The 22,237-nt window shown below is 40.0% G+C and overlaps 1 protein-coding gene across 1 annotated transcript in view; it reads left to right on the forward strand.

Annotated features, from left to right (window-relative positions):
• TMEM131L (transmembrane 131 like) overlaps positions 1 to 22,237 on the forward strand; it is a 158,593-nt gene that overhangs the window by 75,372 nt on the left and 60,984 nt on the right. The window contains exons 4-7 of the mRNA XM_025874341.2: positions 4,843 to 4,911; positions 9,362 to 9,485; positions 10,530 to 10,646; positions 11,781 to 11,891. Of these exons, the coding sequence (XP_025730126.1) occupies positions 4,843 to 4,911; positions 9,362 to 9,485; positions 10,530 to 10,646; positions 11,781 to 11,891 (421 nt within the window). The remainder of the gene's footprint in view (positions 1 to 4,842; positions 4,912 to 9,361; positions 9,486 to 10,529; positions 10,647 to 11,780; positions 11,892 to 22,237) is intronic.

Below are 22,237 nucleotides of genomic sequence, written 5' to 3' on the forward strand. Positions count from 1 at the left end.
GCTCTGATGGGCGCTCCCATTCTCCTAAGGAGAACAGCCCAGTAAGTAGCTCAGTAGCATAACATGGCTTTCCTCGAGTGCTTCAGAGTCTAGACAATAGTGTTATTTTGCTGCGGTCTCCTTTGTTACCTTTCTTAGGCAGAGAGGGTTTGCAAAATATGTGTGAAGCGAGTCCCCTGTCCTTGTCCTCATCCAGTGGCTAAAGCCTGGTCAGGGCCCTCTCTCGAGGGATTGAAAGAGTTTGCATGGAAAGGCAGGGAGCTGTAGATGTTGGGGCTTTGAGAGGCCGACGGAAACCGGTCCATTTAGGAATATGAAAAACCAGACAGTTCCCTCCTCCCCGGAGGTGGTCACTGTTGTTTCTCAAATCCCTGCCAGAGGGTAAAGTTATTTTTTACCTGTTCAGAAAGGACGACAACAGCCTCTGAAGACCGTGTTCTGAAACACTACAGTCTTCTCCAGAAACTGGTTAAACCTTCAGGTTCCTTTAGGAGTAAAGGCCCAGCACAGACCCACAGTGCCCGAGACTCGTTTCAGGGGCGCGTGGTGGCGTGTGTCGGGCTCGTGCCCCATCCCAGTGTTCTCGTTGTCCAGCAAGGCCTCATCGCTGGCTCCCTCCCTGTCTGCACTCCACCACTCAGAGCCGCCGGGCCAACTGTCTAGTGTGTTTTCCTTGCCTGGATGGTGTTCTCCAGCTGTGGCCTGTGCTTTCCTTAGCCTTTGTGTCTTCCCTCCGGCTGTTAGTTGTGTTCAAGCGGCCTTCCTTCAGTTTCCATTCGAGGTCACTGTTCCTTGACGCCCCTGCCTCCTCGCACCCCCAACCCCAAGCCTTTCCTGACTTTTTCAGAGAGTTCTCTTGCTCTCTTTGAACTTCTTGATCTTTGAGTTTTGCTTGTTGGCCTGCAAGCCTTGTCTGGCTCCCTGGATCCTAACCTTGAGGGGAGAATCTTTCTAGAGCTAGCCCCTTGCCCCGGGGGCAGCTAGTCCTTACTGAGTATTTGCCACAAGGCTGGGTCTGCAGTTCCTGGGCCCTGTTGCTCATTCCAGAGAGGTGGAGCACTACGTTTGCAGTGATGTGTTCGTTTGGTCAGATAACATTTCTGAGTGGCCTGAGCAGTTGGTTATAGTTAACTCATTTCCATATTGAAGTCACTGGATTGAAATGTTTTAATGGGTGTGTCTGATATCAGCAGATAGATTTAATTTTCCTAGGAATACAGAGTCTGAGCATCTGAACACTCCTCTAAGGATGTCAGAGCCATGCTCCGTAAGTTTGCCAAAAAGGAAACTCTTACCGGACCTGGGACCCGAACCAAGGTCTTCTCATTTCCACAGAAATTTCTTTTCTCTTATTCTACCCACTTTTTTGAACTGTTTCTTTGTTTATAATTATATATAGAGAAAAAAAGTTAGCTGAAGTTTCTGAAAAAAGAGGAGATAAAAGAGGAAGTCAGATAATCTTAGGTAATGATATTCTTTCCAGACAGCACGTGTAAAATTCCTCCTCCGCGTGTCCTGCCGCTGAGGGAAGAGTCAGCTCTGCGGAAGGCAGGTGTCTTCAGAAGGGCTAAGGGAGTGTATGGGGCAGGGTCCATATAAACAAGAGCCCCCTCACCTCAGATGACTGTCACCTCTATTTCCTCTCCCTGTGTTCCTGTTAGGGAAGCAAAATGGCTCTTTTATTTTTCTCTTTTCATAAAGGGCTTTTCCTTAGAATTCTCTTGCTGGTGGGGGAGGGGTGAACATTAGAAATATGTGACACGAATTTATCATTTGTTTTTACAAGATGCCTGAGTTTATTTTACGCCGGATGAGGGGACTCCTAAGAGTGAAAGAGGCCAGGTGAACTGTGACATAAAAAAAGCATTCACATTACTAAGGGCACACACGCTGAAAAGGTCAATGCTGACTTTTGAGTAAAGGAGAAAAGGGAGGGAATTTTGTCTTTTACTGCTGTAGCTCATAAGGCTTAAGTTACTTTGATGTCATCGATTTGGAAATGAAAACTTTGGCATCTTTAAACACAGTGTAATTTCTTAGCTACCACTGATATTTGAGGTTGGTTGTTGATGTCCACAGTTGGCTAAATTTTGGCAGTTGGCTGCGGTTTCCGCCTTCCATCTTTAACAAATACTTGAGGGCATGTGCGCATGTGTGAGTATCGTCCAGGGCAGTACCTACGTCTAAGATGGTTTTATCTTTGAAAACTAACTTTTTAACTTAGGCAGTGATGTTAAATCTCCTTGTAACTTGATCTCCTTTCCAGATTGTAAAGTCAGGTGAGTTGAAACTGACCAAAGAGAGAAATGAATCTGTTCTATGACTTTTAGGAAGAAATATCGACATGATTTTACTTCTCCATTATGAGATTAAAATAGGGTTTTCTCCGAAGTTAGAGAAATTCTGGCTATGTTTAGTCCTGTTGCTTTAAGTTGGACCTTACATATCTGATTTTTGTTGGGTTTGTAAAACTTCCTGATTGTGGGATTGAAAAATCTCTGTTGTGATATGAGATGGCCCAGGTTTATATTTCATTTGTTCTATTCAGAGATAATTACTGCTACCCGTTTGGGACTTTTAAATCCCCAGGTCAGCTCTGACTCAAGCCCAATTGGCTTCTCCATCTGTTCTCATTACTTTTCCTGTTAGGTGACAGTCTTCCTCTTAGTAACATGATCTAATATTTATTGCACTTTTAACTGTGTGCCAAGCACAAAGCAAAGGCATTATTATCTGCTTTTAACCTCAGGATAACTGTATGGTAGATACTGTTGTCATCTTCATTTTAAAATAATAAGGCTGGAACTTTTGAGAAGTTAAGTGATTGACCTGCTCCCAACTAGAGAGTGGTGACCTTGGGCCTGGAATCTAAGTTTGTCTACACTCTGAAGCCCAAACCCTCACCCAGCCACTAGACTGCCTTGGTTCCTTGGATAGGTCCTGTGAACTTGGATAGGCCTGAACTCCATACTAGCTGCATGTTTCTGACCTCGATAGATCTGCGTTGGCATTCTGGCTCTCTTCGTAGCTGTGGGATCTTGAGTGAATTGCTTAAATCCTTAAAACCTTGTCTGCGTTCAGAAGTTGGGTGTGAAATCTGATGGATAAATCCACTTTCGGTACGCGAGACAGGAAGAGACTATAATTATTTTACTTATTACTTATACAGTGGCCTGACTTTTCTAAGATAGTTTTTGGCGTGCGAAGTTGCCTGTTTTCTTTTTCTTCTGGAATGCTGAGCCCTGGCCACCTCATCTGATGTTGGCACTTCTTTACATCCGTCACCTCCTGGGGTTCTCCAAAACGTTTCTGGAGGCAACTAGGTGTGTTAGTGGCCTTTTGGTACACAAGTCATGGAGTGAGTCCTGGCCTTTTGGGGTTGGAGGGAGACCAGTAAACAGCATACCTCTTCTCTGCTTAAGTTCAACACCAGTGGAGAGGTGGCAGAAGTTGGGCAGATGGAGACTGAGCTGTCACCTTGATTTAGAGAGGGGAAGTAAAGTGAAGGGAGGAAGGAAAAATTGCAGCCAGGATTCTTCCTATCAGATGAGGATTTTGGAGGGGTTCTTTGGTCTCTGTGTTGTTTGCATCTTCAAGGAAATGGGAGACGGGCTTGCTGAAGGTCACAAAGCTTCTATCGGCCAGCAGCTCTGAAACTCAGATGTCCACTCCTGGACCAGTCTTGGGACCATGTTTGGTGGAGCACTTAGGTGGTGGGAGGAGATAAGGGAAACACTGTATTTTGGAAAGTTTGCTGGAGTCTTTGAAAATAGCTATACATGTTGCATTTCGGGGCTTCTTCAGTTAAAAATTTTTGGATTACATGGCTTTTAAAATGTCATATGACCCAGGTGCCTGGGTGGCTCAGTTGGTTAAGCGTCTGACTCTTGATTTTGGCTCAGGTCATGATCTCCGGGTCATGAGATTGAGCCCTGAGTTGGACTCTGTGCTCAGCATGGAGTCTGCTTGAGATTCTCTCTCTGTCTCCCCCTGCCCCACCATTTGTGCATGCTCTCTCTCTCTCTCAAATAAATAAATATTTTTTAAAAAATAAAATGTCATATGACCACTGATAGTTTCTTGGTGTATATATCGCACATACACATGCACATACATATACACATGCTTTGCATTTTAGGTCTTTAAGTATATTTATGTATGTGTATGTACATTATGTTATGTCATATATAATATATGTTTTTTCTTTTATTTGTTTTCTTTATATGTTTTTGGGTATGTTAATTTGTGTCTTGGTTCTGAAGAAAAATCATCATAATGATTAAAAACTGCAGAAAAATGACTGCCATGTGAGGTTTTATGTAAAGATTATTCTTAAAAATACAGATTTGGTGATGGTTTTGGCCTTGAGGGGCAACCCTGGCTACACTCCCCATCCTTTCCCTGTTACAGATAGTCTACTAATTTAGAGGCCAAATCTCTTTCCCTCTCCAGCCCGTCACCTCCACCCACCTTACATGTATGTCTTTTCTTGATTTGGAGTTTATGAAAATAGTCATGTTATTCAAATGCATCCAGAAATGAAGCCTATTAAAACTTAAATGCTTCCCCATTTTTGCTGAATGCTTACAGAATCTGTATATTTGATACGAAGTTATATTAACCGTCATCTAATCATCTAAAAGTATCTTAAATTTTTGCAGCTGTAGAATTATATTAGACTTCTAATAATTCAATTTTTACATTTAAAACCAATTTAGACTCATCTATAAGGGAGTAAAATTATATCTCGTGAGAGCCATTGCCCTAAGTATATACTCTTAACTCAGCATTCAGATTTCAAAACTACAACAAAATTAATCTGTCTTGTCTTTTCTTTTTTAGCTTCTCAGACAAACTATTTAGTGGAAAGGGCTTACATTTTCAGCCATCAGTTCTAGATTTTGGAATTCAGTAAGTATCTTCTTTATAATTGTTAGTAACTTGTTTAATGTGCATTATTTGCTCTCAGGATATCATTTATATATATGCTTAAAATATATTAACATATTTAAAATGTATTTATATATCTATATATAAAATATTAAGTACATTAGTAATATAAGGGATATTGACCTTGGGACTTGTTAAGAGGAATATTTTTGTGAAAAGGAGAGTGTAAAATTGTTTTAGCCATTTCTTCAGTTTTTAATAAATACTCCTTATAATGTTTTATAGTGTTTGGAATTTAATAAGAAGTCAATATTAAGTCCTGTTTTTCTATAACAAATCAGGTCATTTTATAGTGAAAAACACTAAATACTGATGGTTTCTGAATTCTTTTCATTAGATTCATTTGCTTGTTTTTACTTCTCGTTATACTTTGTTAATGCTCTGTGCAAACGTTAGTTGTTACCAGTAAGACTTTGGAAATAAGTCAAGTGGGGAAGACAGCATATAAACTGTAATTACAGTGCATCACATTCAGAACCAGGAAGATGAAGCGAACGTGACTTGAGTGTTGGGTGAGGGACTAATCTGAGAACTTGGAGAAATTAGGAGAAGGGCGATGCTGGGCCGAAGGGAGAACTTAAGGACTCTTGTTGGCGTTAACACTTAAAGTGGTTGAAGTTCGAAACTTCAGGTGTTAAACGCCCTGGGTGCAGCATATCTTGGCACTGAGAAGATACAGTTTCACGGTCGTAGAGTTTCAAGTATGGAAGTAAAAGTGTTTCAGGTGTCAAAGCTCTGCTTGCTTCAGCAGCCTGGAACATCAGTTTCACAAAGAGCTGTTTTGAGTTACAGGATGAGTTAGGTGAATGAAATAGTAGGCATGGTGCTGGGAGAGCATCTGGGGGGAGTTAGTGGTGGGCTCCTGGGGTGTCCTCCTTGACTCATCTGGATTGCCTTCTTTCCCGTTCCTTCTGATCAGCAAAAGATTAGAGCTGCAGTAAAGAAGGAATTTTAAATGTAAAAGTACCTTGTTGAGCTTTTAAAGGAGATTCTGTAAAAGGAAGAAGAGAGGAAAGTGGGAAGGGCGCTTGCTGACTTTACCAGATTCTAGGTGTCTGGTTTTTTTGTGTTTGAATTTGTGTATTTTTACTGTTAGGTAAAGAAACGTTCAAAGCTGAATTTATGATAAAACCTCACTGGTTTGAGATTCTGAAAGATTGCTTTACTTAGGTGAAAAGTCTTTATCGTAAAAGGGAGCTTTAATGCAGGACCTACTTTTAAAAAATATATATTATACAACATTGCACTGTATGTTAACTAACAAAATCTAAATTAAAAATATGGAAGAGAAAAAAGAAAAAATATATTACAGATTGGTAGATATAATAAAATGAATAGTAGTAAATACAGTTAGATGAGGATAATAACTCCAGTTCATAGGATGCTAGCTATGATATATTTATCCTTCAGGAAGATAACTGTGATCAGTGCACATGGAGGGATGGATGTCTTGGCTACAAATGTTAATTAGCTATATGCATCCGTTTTTGGTCCTGATGACTTGAAGCAGGTTGAAAAGCAAATGTTTAAAATGTTTTATTTGCAAAGGTTATTTACACTTTAGCCTTGACTCACCTTTGGATGGTTCAGTTTTGTTTATGTAGTACTTTATAGTTCTCAAAGTACAGTTGTGTCTCTTGTCAGTTGAGTCTTCTATCAATCCTAGAAGGATAGTGGAGTAGTGGGGGCAGGTATTATCTGAGAGAGAGAGAGAGACAACAAGTTGCTTGTGTGTCATTTTCAAATATCTCTGTACTTGAGCATGGACTACAGATGCTCATGAATTTGTTGCTGAGCAGTAATGTTTTTTGCCCAAGGGCGTTTCACTAGAAGTGACAGAACAAGTCTTCTGATTTCTAAGCCAGCACATTCCATGCTATTTTTTTTTTATAAGTGAGCTCTAGGATATGATTATGGGAATAAATTAATTTTGCTTAAGTTTTTTAAAAATCCTGGTAAGAACAAACAGTAATCTAAATTAGAACACTTCTTTTTTTTAAGATTTTATTTATTTATTAGAGAGAGAACATGAGTGGGGAAGGGGCAGAGGGAGAAGCAGGCTCCCCGCTGAGCAGGGAGCCCGATGTGGGGCTTGATTCTGAGACTCGGGATCATGACCTGGGCTGAAGGCAGACACTTAACTGACTGAGCCACCCAGGCATCCCAGAACACTTCCAAAATTAGTCAAGTTTTTTCTTACTTTTAAACAAATGGTCTAATTTATAGGCATTAGATTCAGACTTCAGCCAGAGAGTTCTTCTCTTGATTTCTTTAATGCCTTTGCTCAGCTTTTGCTATTGTTTATTTCGAAGCTGACCTTGGGCAAACCCCATCACTTTTCATAGCTTTGGTTTCCCTCTGGGATGCAGAATCAGGATTGTGAGATTCATCTGCCTTCTGCCCACCTCTTAGGGTTGATTATAAGGGTTAATATTCCGCTGGTCCAGAGATGAAAAGTGCTAATCATTCATAAGAGATTTTAATCATTCTTTTATAGTATTAAATTAATAGAGTATCTTCCAGTTGTCACTAGTGGAGGAAATTCTTATCCTCATAACAGTTTTAAAAATAGAATTAAAAAATAGAATAAAAATAGCACAGTGGTAAACTAGGTCTATGTTAGGTCTGGTGAGGTTTCTGGTGGATGCGGTCACTGGGCTCTGTAGAATTGCTGTTTGGAGTCTGATTTCTAATGTGTTTTTGTTTGGGCAACATCTGTATTTTTTTTTAACTAAACATCTTGTATTCCAGTGATATGAATGGGATATAAAACTTTGAGGATAAGTAGTAAGAACTTTGCTGATTGAGTCGTATTATTTACCTAAAACCTAAAACGATGGAAGTCTTTGTTTATTTAACTTAATGGAGGGAAAAGGCAAATGTGAGCCCAGCACTCCCAAGGCAGGGCTCTGAGTTGACCCTTTATGGTAGTATAAAAAAAAAAATTTAGTTGTATTAGTTAAGAACATTAAAATAATAATAATAATAAAAATTTTTAAAAATCAAGGTTTTGATCACATTAGTGTGTCTTTTACTTATAACTGGATTAAAGGACATATTTTTTAAAATACACATTGACTATATTAAATCTTCAGTTAAGACTTGTGATTAAAAGTAGGAGGTGTGGGGTACCTGAGTGGCTCAGTCGGTTAAGCATCTCACTCTTGATGTTAGCTCAGGTCTTGATCTGAGGGTCATGAGTTCAAGTTCCGCATTGGCCTCCGCGCTGGGCTTGGAGCTTACTTTAAAAAAAAAAAAAAAAGTCGGAGGAAAAGCTGGAAGAGGAGTGTGAGGGATTTGATGGCAGGATACAGTAGTTTGGAAATCCCATTGTACATAAGACAGCATGTACTTCATTTTCTCTAAAACACACAATTCTTAGTATCAGAGAAATACAAGTATAATGTAGATGAGTTTTTAATATAGAATATAGTTTTATTTCTAGGCCATATTAAAGAGAGCTGGATACTTGGGTCCCTGCCTCTGAGGGCATTAAAACTGGAGAAGTGGCTTCAGTGAAATTTTTGTGGCTCTCTGCGTATGACAGTGTGACTTAACTGGTAGCAACCAGAAGTAAAGGATTCCAGGGAACATGGCACATAGGTGGGCCAGAGATGGCTCCGCTCCTTGGCAATTCCTTTGCTAGCCTTGCAGGTGGAAAAGAGGAGGAAGGAAAAAATCAACATGAGTGTCCTCATCAGTGAGGGTGTTCGCTGGAAAGCAGATACTCTTACCTTTAGTGCATGAATGTTTTGAAATTAGGTCTAAAACTTCCGTGTGTGTCTGTTTGTGGAGGGAGGAGCCAAAGCTTTCCTCAGAATTTTCTTAAAAACTCATGATTTAAGTGGATAAGAACAAGCTATAGAAAGTGTTGCTGAGTTTGCATTCTTCTTAGAAGAATGGTCTTTAGCAACAATTACGTTTTCCTTTCGTGAGAGTTGGTAAAGTCTCTTTGTGAGTAGAAATCCATTCCCCACCCCCACCAAAGCCTCTTTAAACTTATCACTCAGAGAAGAAACTCTAAACAAACTGGGTTTTTCTATGAGTATGGTTTCTTATCTGAACCTATTTTCATTTGAATTAGAGCCCCGTTAGGCGAGAACCTAGTTCCTACTCTGTATTTGCAAGCATTTTAATGGATTGCGTTCTTCTAACGCCAAAGTCAGTGAGGTGTTCCCAATGGTTGGCCTAAGTGTCTAATAAAAGGATTCTTTTAAAAGTTTTTGACTTGTGAATTAAATGTTTTATTAATAGCAGGATTTAATCATTGTTGCCTTTAGCTTTAATGAACATCAACAGCTTTTTGGGTTTAAAGTATATACATGTGTGAGTGGGTGGAGAGATGGGTGGATGGATGGCTGTATTCACCACCACACAATCCATTGGTTTTTTCTCCTTGTTCCCCTCCTAGGTTCCTGGGTCACCCTGCAGCAAAGATTCTCTATGCTTATAACCCTAGTAGGGATAGTGAGGTCGTGGTGAATTCAGTGTTTACAGCTGCTAGACATTTTCATGTGCCTCCTGTTCATTGCAGGGTAAGTGTTGATGTACTCTTTGAAACTGCTATGGCAGGTGGCCAGGTTTTCTTGCTTTCTTTGGCCTGAAGTTTTTACTTTCTGCTCCCTGTCTCCGCTTTTTCTGCTACCCACACTCTTTCCTTCTGCGTGTTTGCTTTAGCATTTATTTTTTTCAGTTGTCCATAATTTTGGTGGCTCTTGATATCTCCATGGAAAAAAAAAGTTTAGAGTCTAAACAAGGTATAATGTTGTATATCTAATAGGACTTTTTCATAGTTAAAGAAACAGTATTATGTGTCTTAAAATGACTACAAATGCTGAACCATTTAGTAATTAATACAAGTTTTAGAGTCGTGATCTCTTGGCCTGGGAAACCTACTAGAATAGGACTCCTTTCTAAATGTAGGAATAGAAAGTAGTGAATGGCCCTTAAAAAGCTAATTTGCACCATAACAGAGAGCTACCAAGCCCTGATCTTCTGGTAGTTTAGATTTCAGTGGTCTTTAACTTTCAGTGAAGATCCCAATTACTAGTGGGTTTTATTTGTTTATTTAGCTTACTTATGTCTACCTGATACACCGTTTTCCTTTTAAATATCGAACCAAGGAGATGGTGCAACAGGGAGCCCAGTATTGTGTTTATGATAGTCTGTCCAGATAAATGCAGCTGCTGACTTTCATTAGGAATTGGCAGGTTTGTACATCGGTGGCTCCTTTTACTTAAGTAGAGTTAGAGCTGTGTTTGATAAAGGCCGTTGAACACATGGGTGCAGGAGAGGAGGGAAGAGGAAGAATGTGAGGGCGCGGGATTCCCAATCCGAAGTGAAAGGACTCGGCAGCGGCCTTGCTGTAATTCTGTGGTGTGTTCTTTGTCTTTGATACATTATCTTCGACTGTTGGATTTTGATCCATTTGGTGATTCTCAGGGATTCGTGATACTTCTGAATCAAGGGCACAGAATATTTAGACATCTGTTAATGGAAATTGTCAAAAAGGAGGTCTCTGAAAGACATTTTTTTACAGAGGTCCATTCCAAATGGCTAATTTGGTACCTTCCTTTCAGGTAATTCCAGCAATGGGGAAAACATCCTTCAGAATTATTTTCTTACCTACTGAAGAAGGAAGCATTGAAAGTTCTTTATTTATTAATACCTCCTCGTATGGAGTCCTTCCCTATCATGTAAGTAACTTTTCCCTCTAGTCCCTTGATTTGGTTGTTGATTTAACAGAGGGGTTTGGATATTTTATAAAAGACTTTTGGAAATGTTGCCACCTGCTTTATGTCATTAGAATATAAGATTGTTAGTGATGTAAACTCACCAGCTTTCCCCCTTCTTCTGCCTCCCATGCCATACACAGTTGGCTGTCTCGGGCTCAGAGCACAGAGCTGAAACTCTCACTATGGATTTTTGAACGGCATTGGAACAAAACAAAGAAGGCTACCATATCCTATTTCTATTATAAAATAGAGTGGGCTTTCAGAACTCTGCCCTGACCTCATGAGCAGTCCAGAGGGAGGAGCTTATAAAGGCAGTCCCTAGTGCTTCTGCCCCCTTCCCTCCTGGGCTCAGGAATATGTCTAATCAGGGGACATGGTCAGTTCTCAGGGAGCTTGCTATTCATATCAAGGTACCAGGGATGGAGTGTGAAGAATCTTTTTGTTGTTGTTCACAAAGTAGTTAGGAATCTTTTTTTTTTAACTTTATTTTATTATGTTATGTTAATAACCATACATTACATCATTAGTTTTTGATGTAGTGTTACATGATTCATTGTTTGAGTATAACACCCAGTGCTCCACGCAGAACGTGCCCTCTTTAATACCCATCACCAGGTTAGCCAGAACCTTCAGTTTGTTTCTCAGAGTCCATAGTCTCTCATGGTTTGTCTCCCCCCTCCGATTTCCCCCCTTCATTTTTCACTTCTTACTATCTTTTTTTTTAAACATATAATGTACTATTTATTTCAGAGGTACATCTTAAGTGGTATCTGTGACATCTTTAATAGGATGTGGCATCAAGCCAAGGTCTATCATTTTTGTGGTTATTTCCTACTGGTTTCCATTAAACACTTGGTCCCATATCAGAAAAATTGTTTATTTCTGGAAAGATTTGCTACAGTGAGGAACATTCAGCTTAAATATAGCAACTTTTGTTGCTTTCTTTTGTAGATAAAAATATATAATAATTGGATTAATAGGATCTTAAAGACCAAGGTGGTGAATACAGATTTCCTTTGGAAAGGTATTTTAACATTATGACAAGTATGTTTCAAAACGAATAGGGGAGTAATTAACTTTTTTTTTTTCCTGAAGGTATCTGGAATTGGCACTCGAAGAATCTCTACAGAAGGGTCTGCAAAGCAGCTACCAAATACTTACTTTCTGCTTCCACAGGTCCAGAGCATTCAGCTTTCACAAACACAGGTAATTTTAATAGTAGATTTATTTTGAATTCTGGTAAACACCACACTTTGTAGTCCTCTAAATTGATGTATCTTTTGCAGCCCTTTTTATATAGGATTGTTAGAGATGTTAAACTCACCAGGTTTCAGAATTGGGATTTTATTATTTTCTGCTTTTTTGAAAAAAAATCCTGACCTGTATAGAAATAATACATATATGTGAAGTACCAGTGGAATCCATGTGCGTCTTGTGAAAGGCTGTATAGTCTATGGTGTTGCTTTCTCATAGTTAGCTTAATCTTGTTTTTGATCATTTGAAATGTTTCCAGTTTTTCATTATTATTACCATTAGGCCATGTACATGTTTTATAAGTTTCTTTATTTCCTTTTTGCCTTACCTATTTCTTTGGGGTATGTTTTGTAAAGAGAGATTCTGTAGTTAAAGAGTATGAACCATTTTATAGAGCTTGTTAGTTGCTTTTTAGGAAGACAGAACCTCCATGGTCACCAGTAGTGATATTTTTTCAGGAATGTCTTACTGTCTTCCCCTCTCCCTGCTTCCAGTCTTTCCTGAGTGTGGCTTAGTGGAAAGAAATGTTTTTGATGTTTTAGAATGTGTATCCAGTCGACCTTGGAACAGTGCAGGGGCTATGGGGGCCCACCCCCTATGCAGTTCAAAATCTGTGTATAACTTTTGACTCCTTAGAAACTTAACTACTACTAGCCTACTGTTGACCAGAATTCCTACAGATAACATAAAGCTGATTAACATGTATTCTGTGTTGTAGGTATTATATACTGTATTCTTAGAATAAAGTAAGCTAGAGAAAAGGTTATTAAAATCATAAGGAAGAGAAAATCCATTTATAGTACTGTACTCTATTGAAACAAAATTTGCATAAAAGTGGACCTATACAGTTCAACCTGTGTTGTTCAAGTGTCAAGGGTAATGATACCTTAATGTTCTTTCAATATGCATTTCATTAATAGCATGTAGGGTTTGATCATTTTTCTCCTTTGTCTTATTTCCTGGCAACTATGGATAACTTTGGAAATTGAGAAAACTCTTGAACCAGTGTATGATGAACTTTGCCACCTTATCTACCCTTTTCTTTCTGATAAGTGAATAAAGAACATTGCTTAGAACTTTGTGTGGGTCACAGTAGTACCTGGGGCTTTCCTTCATTGAATAGTCTTACTGCACCTCTGCTATGGGCATGCACTGGTTTAGCATTTCCATCTTCCTGGAGCTTACATACCAGCGGGAGGACAAGCAAAACTAATTTACCTGTAATGTAATGTCTGGGAGATTTGTCATCATTTTAGATAATTCTTGGGGATTTTTAGTATTATTTTTATTTTTATAAAATTGAATAACCCCCTTCCCAGGATTTTAAGGATGATTTCTTAAGGTTTGCAAGTTTGGATTTGGTTTAAATCCTAAAACCAGTGGGGATGTATTGAAGGGTTTAAGCATAAGAATGGCATGATCTGACTTGCATTTTTGTAAGGGGTTGAAAGGGCGGAGTAAATGTAACTTGCATCTGCTTATAGCATAGGTTTTTCCTGCTGAACATTTTTAGCCTTATCTCAGGGCCGTCCTTCAGCAAAGGGGGCGGCTGAGAATGGCCAGGTTTCTCTGGTTACTGAGACTGGAAGTTTTGAATGCCAGATTCCATATTAGTGGTGATAAAAGTATTGAAACAGAGACAGGTGTTCAGATACCTTAGTTAACAGGAATTAATTGAAGGGAGGATACAGGGCATTAAGGGAGAGAGGCGGTGACCATGCGGGCCTCTCTATGAGGTCTGCTGGAGAACTTGATGTGAAGAGAGCTTGTACGTTAACACGCTGTACCTGGCAGATCTTGTCTGCTGGCCATGACGCCCACTGCCCTTTCCTGCGTCCAGGCTGTCATCATCCCTCTCCCAGGCCACTCTGGTGGCCCCATAACAGACCTGCCAGTATCTACTCTGGCCCTTTCAAAAGTCTTTGTCCCCCAAATGCAGATTGGACCACACTTATGATGTGATAATATGCGCTACATTTCAGAGTTTGTAGATAAGACTCAAATTTGGGGGCTGATCTTTTGTTAGAAACCAGTATTTTGAAGATCTGAATATCAAAAATATCTCTTAAAAGGCAACTATTTTAATCTTCCATTTTTACTGTGATTCAGAAAAAAAAGAAACTATTTTTCAAGGCTTACTGTATCTAAAAAAACCCCTGCAACATTAGACTAAAGAAATCATTATGGCATGCCTCAGAAAAAATTCTGACTATAATATTTCTGTACTGAAACTGCATACATATATGTGTTTGTGTGGTGTTTTAAGTGGGTATAAAATTGCCAGCTAACCTTCCTCAGAAACAGATGTCTTCATTTTGATGTTCTATCTGTCTTTTTTAAGTTTTCTTCTTTCTGTTTTTTGGTGAGAATCCATCATCTGGGTGAGTGGTTCAGTTCAGCTTCCTTCAAAAGGGAATAAAGGGTCTGGAAGGTACTCATAAAATCACCTCTGGTTCAGTTTAGAGCTGGAAGGTAGATCTGCTAGAATGCTGGAGATTAAGAAGGTTTAGGCAGAAATTAGGATGTCATCAGCTTTGCTTTCACTTACCTCCTTAGCTCCACGTGAAGAGAAATAACTTTATTGTGTTTAGGAATATAATTTGAAGTTGAGAGAAGAAATACAATTGCTTTATGTGAGTCCACTGAATCGTAAGAAAACTGAGACTAAGGTGATAATAACCATTTAAAAGAATTCTCACTCAAACAATAATAGGGCCAAATAATTTTTAAATTTTTTTGTGTGTGAGTAAAATGTACAGCCTGCTTATACGTTCAGGTTTATGTTGCATCTGGGCCTAAATAGGGTTGGATTTCAGTTTAACTGAGTATTAAAAAAATTATCTGGCTCAAACATAGTTAACAGAAGACAAAGACGTGCCCCCAAGGATTCACCCAAGGATTCCTGAATATAAAGTGTCTAAAAGGTGAAGGCTCCAAAATGTGCAGATGCTGCTTGATTCTTCCAAGCTATAGAAATGCTGATCAGAGAAGGAAAAACAGCAGAAGTATTTTGTAAAGCTAGGAGTGTGGATCAGAAAATGTGCTTCCGGTGCAGCCTTGAGGAGACATAAATGAAATGGCATTTTTAATATGGCCATAAGCTACTGTTTCAAAACGTAAAAGAAATTTGAGTTATCAACATCCTGAGTTGTCAGGAGGATCACGGAGACATCAGATATTTTGCTGTTGCAAACCCAACACAATTCTATCATGAGAAATTCAGTCGGAAACAACAAGAGACAGATGTGTACCTTTGTACGGCATTGTGACGTGTATATGGCCTGAAACACTTGATGCAGTTGTCTCCACTGTAACTCAGATGTAAGGAAGCAGAACTAGGTTTTGGTCATGTACCAGGATGGCTAGAGAGCTTGGGAAGCTAAGTACGAATAATGAAAGCTGTTTATGCCTGTCCCTCACTTAGAACCTCAGCTCTGCAGGGCAGAGATCTTTGTTGACTGACACATTGTAGGTGCTCAATTAGTAGGCATTGGCATGACTGCATGAAATTCATTTTTGTACATTTTGTACATCCAGGGATTAACAGGAAAATTCTAGCCAAATAAAATTATAAAGTACAAAAATGTACATAGTTTCAAGGAGGCTTTAGAGAGATTGCTAGAAAAACGTATATAAATAGGTCATTAAGGGAGAGCTAGGGCTACATAGGGAGCATTCTGGAACCCTTATAAATTATTTTTCCCTCCATGCTGTGCATTACAACTCCAGGACTTATTTCTTTTATAATTGGGAGTTTGTACCTTTTCACCACTTTCACCCATTCTGCTCCCCCTACATTCCTCACCTCTGGCAATCACGAATCTGTTCTGAGTTCAGTTGTGTGTGTGTATGTGTGTGTATGTTTTTTCCCTAGAGTCCACATATAAGGGAGATCATGTTTGTTTTTCTCTGTCTTACTTCACTTAGTATAATGCTCTCAGGGTCCATCCATGTTGTTGCAAATGGCAGGATTTCCTTTCTTTTTATGACTGAATAATATTCCATTGTATATACGTATTACATTTTCTTATCCATTCATCCATTGATGGACACTTAGGTTGTTTCCCTGTCTTCGCTATTATAAAAAAACAAGAAATGCTAGGGGCGCCTGGGTGGCTCAGTCGGTTAAGCATCCAACTCTTGATCTCAGCTCAGGTCTTAATCTCAAGGTCATGAGTTCAAGCCCTGTGTTGTGCTCCACACTGGGCATGGAGCCTACTTAAAATAAAATGCTACAGTGAACATGAAAGTGCAGATATTTTTCCAAGTTAGTGTTTTCATTTCCTTTGGATAAATACCCAGAAGTGGAATTGCTGGATCATAGGGTAGTTCTATTTTTAATATTTTGGGGAACGGTTGTATTGTTTCCATAGTGGCCGCACCAGTTTACATTCCCACCAACAGTGCACTAGGGTTCCCTTTTCTCCACATTCTTATAAACTTTTTTTTTAAAGATTTTTTTTTATTTATTTATTCATGAGAGACAGAGAGAGAGAGAGAGGGAGGGAGAGAGAGAGAGAGAAGCAGAGGGAGAAGCAGGCTCCCAAGGAGCAGGGAGCCCGATGTGGGACCCGATCCCAGGACCCTGGGATCACGACCTGAGCCGAAGGCAGACGCTTAACCATCTGAGCCACCCAGGCGCCCTCTTATAAACTTTTTATATGTATATGAAGAAGTGAATGTTGATGGAAGACAGAGGAGCTCTTTCCACTGGGGATCAGCTAGCTGTATTGAGTTTTTCAGATACAGGGGGTTGTACTGCTCTTTCCTCACACTTCCTTAAAATTGCTTCCTGAGGTAGCAACTAGAAATTTGATGGAATCAGAACACCTTAGCTCACATATCCTTGCAACTTACTGCAGATTACCTCATGTGAATATACTGTGGCCGTAGTTGGTGTTACTCTCCCCTAAACTATTAAAAGATTCAGGTAGCTGGGGCACCTGGGTGGCTCAGTCAGTTAAGTGTTCAACTCTTAGTTTCAGCTCAGGTCTCATGGTTGTGAGTTCAAGCCCCACATTAGGCTCCACGCCCAGCATTTATTTATTTATTTGTTAATAAATAAATAAGATTTATATAGCTATGACAAAAGTCAAGTTTAAATAATGCTCAAAAATTATGGATTTATTTTAGGGATACAGGCTGGAGGAAAAATTAATTACTTGTATGAGATCAAAAAGCCAATTTTATACCTCTGTCTGTGTGTTTCCAGGCCTGGGCCACACTGTCTTTTGTTGGAAGCATTAAATGAGCATCTGTAAAACATACAGTACAGAACTTAACCTCCAGACTATAACTTTATTAAAGTACTCTGAAAAGGGCATTATTCAGTATTTTAGCCTCCTTTCCTAAAAGAGCATATATTTAGGAAAAGTAGTCAAACAGATTAAGTCCATTTTATTTGATCTTCTCTCTACTAGTAGGGGAAAAACAGTATTCATATTTGTAGTGTCATATAGATCATAACTGCTTCTGCCCTCTCTTTTTTTTTTTTTGAAGATTTATTTATTTTAGAGAGAGTGAGACAGTACAGTGGGAGGGGCAGGGGGAGAGAATCCACAAGCAGACTCCACGCTGAGCGTGGAGCCCAGTGCTGGGCTCGATCCCACAACCCTGAGATCATGACCTGAGCTGAAACCAAGAGTTGGACACTTAACCGACTGCGCCCCCCGGGCACCCCTGCTTCTGCCCTTCTAATATGAATATCCTAAGTTTAAGATACCATTTCGTTTCTTGTAATAACAAAAAATGTGTCTATCTCATGGAATAAACTAGGGTGCCAGGGAACAATTGTTACCTCATTTTTATTTTTTATTTTTTTGCAGTATGGGCTCATTTTGGTCCTTTTTGTTTGTGTCTTTTACCTGTTGGTATCTGACTTTTGCATCGCTCGGTTGAACCGGATGAAATGGCTCACTCTCTTCTGCTGGAAACAGAAGTGTGTGCGTGTGATTTGTCTTCTCTCTAGATTCTTGCTGGCCCCGTGTGTTGCAGCGGCCACTGAGTTCAGTGGGGAGGAGGGCGTAGGTTTCTGTCTGTGTGCTGCACATGTGTGTCTGCTCTTAGGAAGAAAGTAGGGGAACATGCAGACTTGAGATTGCTTTTTACTTTTTAAACCTTTTCACGTGGCCCGTCTTTTTCATTTGTTTTGCCCTTTGGAAGGGCAAAAGAAGGAAGGGTTCCTAGCAGGCGAGAAGTCACTGTCAGAGTGGGTCCGAGTGCGAGTCTGAGGTTCCTCTGCTTTTGTTGTAGTCTTGTCATTATTTGGCCCTTGGTTTATTCTAGTCATTCTCCGCTCCAGTCCACGTGTCACACGGCTGTTCTGACATCCTCCAGAACAACGCCGCTCACCGCTTCCCCTGGTCTCTGTACTAGTCGGCTCCTGTAGCTTGGCATAGGAGGGCCTCAGGACCTGCTCCAGCTTCCTCGACAGCCTCAGATGCTCCACCACTCTCTTCTCCACTCTGGCCTCCCAAACCGCTCCCTGCCGGAACGTGCCATCCCTGCTTACATACTGCCTTACCTTCACAAGCTTTCAACCCCCTCTGACTCTCACGATCCTTCTCATTCCATCCTTTTTTTTTTTTTTTAAGATTTTATTTATTTATTTGACAGAGAGAGACACAGCAAGAGAGGGAACATAAGCAGGGGGGGAGTGGGAGAGGGAGAAGCAGGCTTCCCGCCGAGCAGGGAGCCCGATGCGGGGCTCAATCCCAGGACCCTGGGATCATGACCCGAGCCGAAGGCAGATGCTTAACCATCTGAGCCACCCAGGCGCCCTCCATTCCATCCTTTGAGATCCAGTTCAGGTATCACCTCCTCTGCAGCCTCCCCAGGGTTCCAGGTGAGTCTGCGCTCTGGGCCCCATGGCACTTGGTTCAGGCCCCTGCTTGAACATTTGGGGCCCTGTGTTGTCTCCCTCCCATGCTCTTTCACAAGGCTGTCTTGGACAGGGCCTATTTCCTTTTCATTTTTATAATCTCAACATCACTTTAGTGCTTAGTACACTGAGGACCCCCAGAGTTTTTAATAGATAGGTGAGTCAGTGGACATCTGAGCTGTGATCCCCAAATAGCATATCTACCTGTTGTTGTTCCATGTAAGATTTGTATGACTTCACCTTTTCACCACATCAGCCACGTGGACCTTCACCAGATTTACTACCAGGGCAGGTGGTAATATTCTTATTTTAGAAATTGCAGAAGGGACTCAGTTTACGTTACTTGGTGGAGGCCAAGAGCAGAGCTGGGATCGGTAGAGCAGCTCAGTCTGCTGTAGGATTTTCCCCATATATAGGAAGTGTCGTGATGACTCTCATTTCTGTTGACTTAGTAATTGGTGGTCCACAAAAGACAAATAGCAAATAAAATGTGTTTTTTTTGCTGCATTTTTATAATGGCAATAAAACAATAGAAACAGCTTAAAGGCTCAACAGTAGAAAAAGGATTTGATGAATTTGATTATGTCAGGATGGTAGACTATTAAGTAGTTCTTCCAAGTTGTAATTATGATGCCTCATCTGACAAGTGAATAGTAGAATATAAGCTAGACTATACTTGATGATTGTAACTGTAAAATATATGGTGGGATAGAATACACAAATATCGTTGTGTTAGGCTTGTTAAAAGTGAAAGTTTTTATTTTTTAATGTTTTTTACAGTGGTATTTTGTTTCTAAACCATTGAGATTTGAGGAGTGTTTCAGTGGTTTATTTGGGCATAATTCAAACAATATTGGAAACTGGCATCGTCTCAATCTGGCATAGAGTCTCACTGTCGCAATAGGCTTGTCTCAGAGATTTACAAGAACTTAAGTTATTCTTGTTAGAATCATTGTAAAATAATGTTTATTGCTAAAAATAAAATGATAAGTCAAAGTGGGAAACCCAGAAAAGTTTTGAAGTGAGAGCTCATGACGCACCAAGTAAAGGTGTGTGTGTATGTCCTAACATGGTATCATATTACCAAATTATCTAAAAGTGAGATTGTGGCTATGAACAATTGCAATGTAATCATTAGATAACATGGGAAACCAGAGGAGTGAAAAATTAGACATAAGCCCCAAGACCACAGTCACTCTTGGCAACGAGAACCAGGACTAATATTTTGTCATCTGCTCTCAGTGTATTTTCTGAGTGCATGCATATGATGAGGGTTCCCCTTCGCCACCACACTCTAGTGTGGCTGGAAGGGTGTGAAGAAGAGATTCTCTCGTGTGCTGTGTGATAGCTAATGCATTTCAGGCCAGGAGTTAGTTCCTAACCTTTTCAGATTGGCACAGCCCTCACTTTTGGAGTGGTGATGTCAGGGACAGGTGTTGGGCAAGGGCTGCCCGGAGCCCCGTGCCTGCCAGGCTGGGAGAAGGTGCCCTGAGGTGCTTTCCTGCTTCTTGCCTCCTGAGGTGCTGATCCCTGTCAATTAAGTGTGGCAATCTGAAAGGGAAGCTGTAAAATCAGTATAGGGAGGGGACCAAGGAAAGTTTTTTCAATCACAATTTGACAGAAGAGAAAGGGGCACATTTCTCACTAACAAGTAAGTTATAAGAGTCTGATCTAGGAATTGGAGATGGAAGATAGAGAACAGGGAAAGGTTCTTTAACCTCTTTAGCGCTCCTATTTTCTTGATGGGCTTCCGTAATTAGTTAAATGGAAGAAACATTTTCTGAATGTGATAGCTGATAATTCCTACAAATCCATGTGTAATCAGTAATGTATTTAATACCATTTCTTTGCATGATAAAAGTTGTTTGATTTTTTTTAACATAAAAAATGATAGAGTGTCAGACTCTGGAAAAGTATTACTCTATGTTAGGTAAATATATGCCATTACTTAATTTTTGTTGACATACCTGCCTCTGAATATGGCTTTTATTTTTTAAATAACAGTAAAATAATAACAGTAAATAACAGTATTCAAAAGTTTTTGTTTTTAAACGTGTATTTTCCTTTTCCAAGATTATAAACTCCTCAAGAGCGGGAATCCTGTCTTAGCCAGTATTTGTTTTCTTATTACCTAGCACAGTCTGGCCATATAAGATGCAGTAAATAAATGCTTGATAATTGAATAAATGATCTTCAAAGGAAGAAACTATAATCTCAACTATTTATGAACTAATGAGACATGAATCTTTTTTGACTTCTTTCAAACATTCATTATGTTAGAATATTCTAGAAACTCTTGTTGGGGTATTTGAAGATGCCCAATAAATAACGCCTGTATTCCTGGCCAAGTTCTAAACTAGTGGTCATATAAGAATCAGGAGTTGGGGTGGTGCCTGGGTGATTCAGTCAGTTAAGTGTCCAACTTTTTGATTTCAGCTCGGGTCTTGATCTCAGGATGGTGAGTTCAAGCCCCGCTTTGGGCTCCGTGCTGGGTGTGGATAATACTTTAAAAATAAAAAAAAATGAGGAGTCAGGGAACCAAAATGCCACTGTCATATTGCTGATAAGCCACATTCTTGTGTATCAGCTGAGGTCAGAGAGCCTGTTCCTAACTCCCTGTTCCCTTGGGTAGATCATGGGGTGGCCCATCAGAAGGGGGGTTTGAGTCTGAAGGACAGACAGCCCTCTCGAGAGTAGAGAGGAAAGAAACCAGCTCCTCTGTGAGCCCCTACCCTTCTCCACGCTGTCTACAGTATAGCATCATGTTCTGTTGCCCACTGACAGGCAACCCCCTCTGCCTCCAAGGGGAGAGGAAGACTTGGGGCAAAAGAACAGAGAGTTCTTTCCTTATAACATTCCTCAGCTTTTATACCTGTGACCCGTTGGGCTTGCCTATTATCAAGATTGGGTTCCCCCTTCCTCTGGCAAGGAGACCAGCAGACTCCTGACAACCATGCTCCCACTTTCCTTAGTCTGCTCCTCCTCCCACTGGAACCAAACCCCCATTTCTTTGATCCTCCACAGACTGTTGGGGAGCATTGTTGAGTTTGCCCCTAGAAAGCTCTGAGATAGATTAGAATAATTCATTAATAATCTGTTCCAAAGGCACACTGCAGCCAAGGTTGAAAGTTCATGTCCTCATCTGTTTTCCATTCCAAATTCTTTTCAAGTATGATATTCAATACAGCTTATCAGAGTTTTTGCAGTGGGATCAAGTAACAGAGTTAAGATACTCCAATAAAAAAAATACCAGCCATATAAGTATGCCCCATCATAGAGATATACAGTGTACTGAATAAGAAGGTGAATTCTAAAACCAGACCACCTGGGTAAAAATCTTGTTCACCTCTGAGTGACCTTGGCCAAATTACCTAATGTCTTTGTGTCTCAATTTATCTATAAAATAAATAATAATAGC

This window comes from Callorhinus ursinus, unplaced genomic scaffold (assembly GCF_003265705.2).
Source record: "Callorhinus ursinus isolate GAN/ISIS: 27379988/994484 unplaced genomic scaffold, GSC_fseal_2.0 scaffold4, whole genome shotgun sequence".
Lineage (NCBI taxonomy): Eukaryota > Metazoa > Chordata > Mammalia > Carnivora > Otariidae > Callorhinus > Callorhinus ursinus.